Genomic DNA, 1,712 nt, shown 5'->3' on the forward strand with positions numbered 1-1,712 from the left:
AGATGACAAAGGAGAACTCAAACCAGTCGCGTTTTGTTCACGCACACTTACAGAGGCAGAGACAAAATATGCACAAATCGAAAAAGAATGTTTGGCCTCGGTGTGGGCGTGTGAAAGATTCGAAAGATACCTAGTAGGTTTGGAAAAATTCAAACGTTTAACGGACCATAAACCGTTAGTACCCCTGATCAATACCCAAGACCTGGACAAGACTCCATTCAGGTGTCAACGCCGTCTAATGAGGTTAAGGAGGGTCAATCCGGTTGCTGAGCACGTACCCGGGAAAATGCTCGTTGTTCCAGATACATTGTCGCGAAGCCCGAGTCCTATTACACATGAGGAGGGAAGTTCGAGTGACGAAGTGGAACTGTATGTTAATTCAGTAGAGACATTTAGACCTATTTCTGATGTGAGGCTTGAGCGCGTACGGGAGGCTCAACTACATGATCTAGGAGTTCAGAAAGCTCTAGTGTACACTAAACATGGATGGCCGAGCAAAATCAGTGGTGTGGATGAAAAAGCACATGATTACTACGAGAGGGGAGCTGTCTGTGTCTAATGGTCTACTATTGTTCAGAGGTCGAGTGGTCATTCCAGATGAACAGCGGGAGGAGATATTAGAAAATATCCACGAGGGTCACATGGGAATTGACAAATGTTGCGATAGGGCAAAGTCTACAGTTTGGTGGCCAGGCATCACCAGAAGTATCAAGGACAGAATAAGTTCATGTAAGTTTTGCCATGAACACAAACCAACTCAACGGAAGGAGCCATTGAAAACGACGGCACTGCCTTCACGTTCATGGCAGAGAGTAGCAGCAGATCTCTGGGCAAGAATTACCTCATTCTGATTGACTATTTCTCTCGATATGTCGAGATTGCTCATCTTACCAACATTACCAGTAGTCAAGTTATTCTTCGAATGAAAAACATTTTCGCGCATTGGGGTATTCCAGAGGAACTTGTATCCGACAACGGTACACAGTTTGCGTCGGATGAGTTTGCTGATTTCGCAAGGGATTATGAATTTAGACAAGTATTCTCCAGCCCTCACTACCCTCAAGGTAATTGGGAGGCTGAGAGTGCGGTGAAGATAGCTAAACGCATATTGGCACAAGATGACGTTTTTGCGGCTCTCATGGTTTATCGTGCAACGCCTAATGGGTCAACTGGGTACAGTCCAAGTCAATTAATGATGGGGAGACAAATCCGAACAAAATTACCTGTAACGGAAAAGAAACTACTTCCGGAATGGCCAAAACCCAAAGTCGTACGGGCACGAGACACGCAGTACAAGAAGCGGTATGCATTCTACTACAATAGGCGTAATGGAAATCGAGAACTACCTCAACTTGATGTGGGGGATGACGTAAGGATCAAAGTAGACAAAGAAAAACTTTGGTCAACAAGTGGAGTTGTTGAGCGCGCAGACCTGGAGAAACGTTCATATTTAGTCAGGAACACCACAGGGTGTTTATCAGAGAAATCGCCGACATCTACAATCGGTTAAACCATATGTTAATATGGATAGGCCGTGTAGTGATCATGAGGACAAAGGGGTCTTAACGACGGAACCTTCTACTATCTCTACTACACCTAGTGATGTTGGTTCTACCCCAAGAAAGACTACTATTCCAGTGGTAACAACAACACCGTCCAAATCCACGGATTCTACCTGCACAGGGGTCCGCCCAAGGAGGAATGTCCGTCTT

At 45.3% G+C, this 1,712-nt stretch overlaps 1 protein-coding gene across 1 annotated transcript; it reads left to right on the forward strand.

Annotated features, from left to right (window-relative positions):
* The first annotated feature begins 802 nt into the window (after window positions 1-802).
* On the forward strand, window positions 803-1,510 carry LOC117318441 (uncharacterized protein K02A2.6-like). The gene has a single exon (XM_033873427.1). It carries the CDS (start codon window positions 803-805, stop codon window positions 1,508-1,510), a length of 708 nt encoding a protein of 235 aa, XP_033729318.1.
* Window positions 1,511-1,712: the final 202 nt, after the last annotated feature.

The sequence above is a fragment of the Pecten maximus genome, unplaced genomic scaffold (assembly GCF_902652985.1).
Source record: "Pecten maximus unplaced genomic scaffold, xPecMax1.1, whole genome shotgun sequence".
In the NCBI taxonomy this organism is placed as follows: Eukaryota; Metazoa; Mollusca; class Bivalvia; order Pectinida; family Pectinidae; genus Pecten; species Pecten maximus.

Bases quoted from the DNA above. Each gene is read 5' to 3' on its own strand.
- LOC117318441 (XM_033873427.1), top strand. From the start codon at position 803: ATGGCAGAGAGTAGCAGCAGATCTCTGGGCAAGAATTACCTCATTCTG.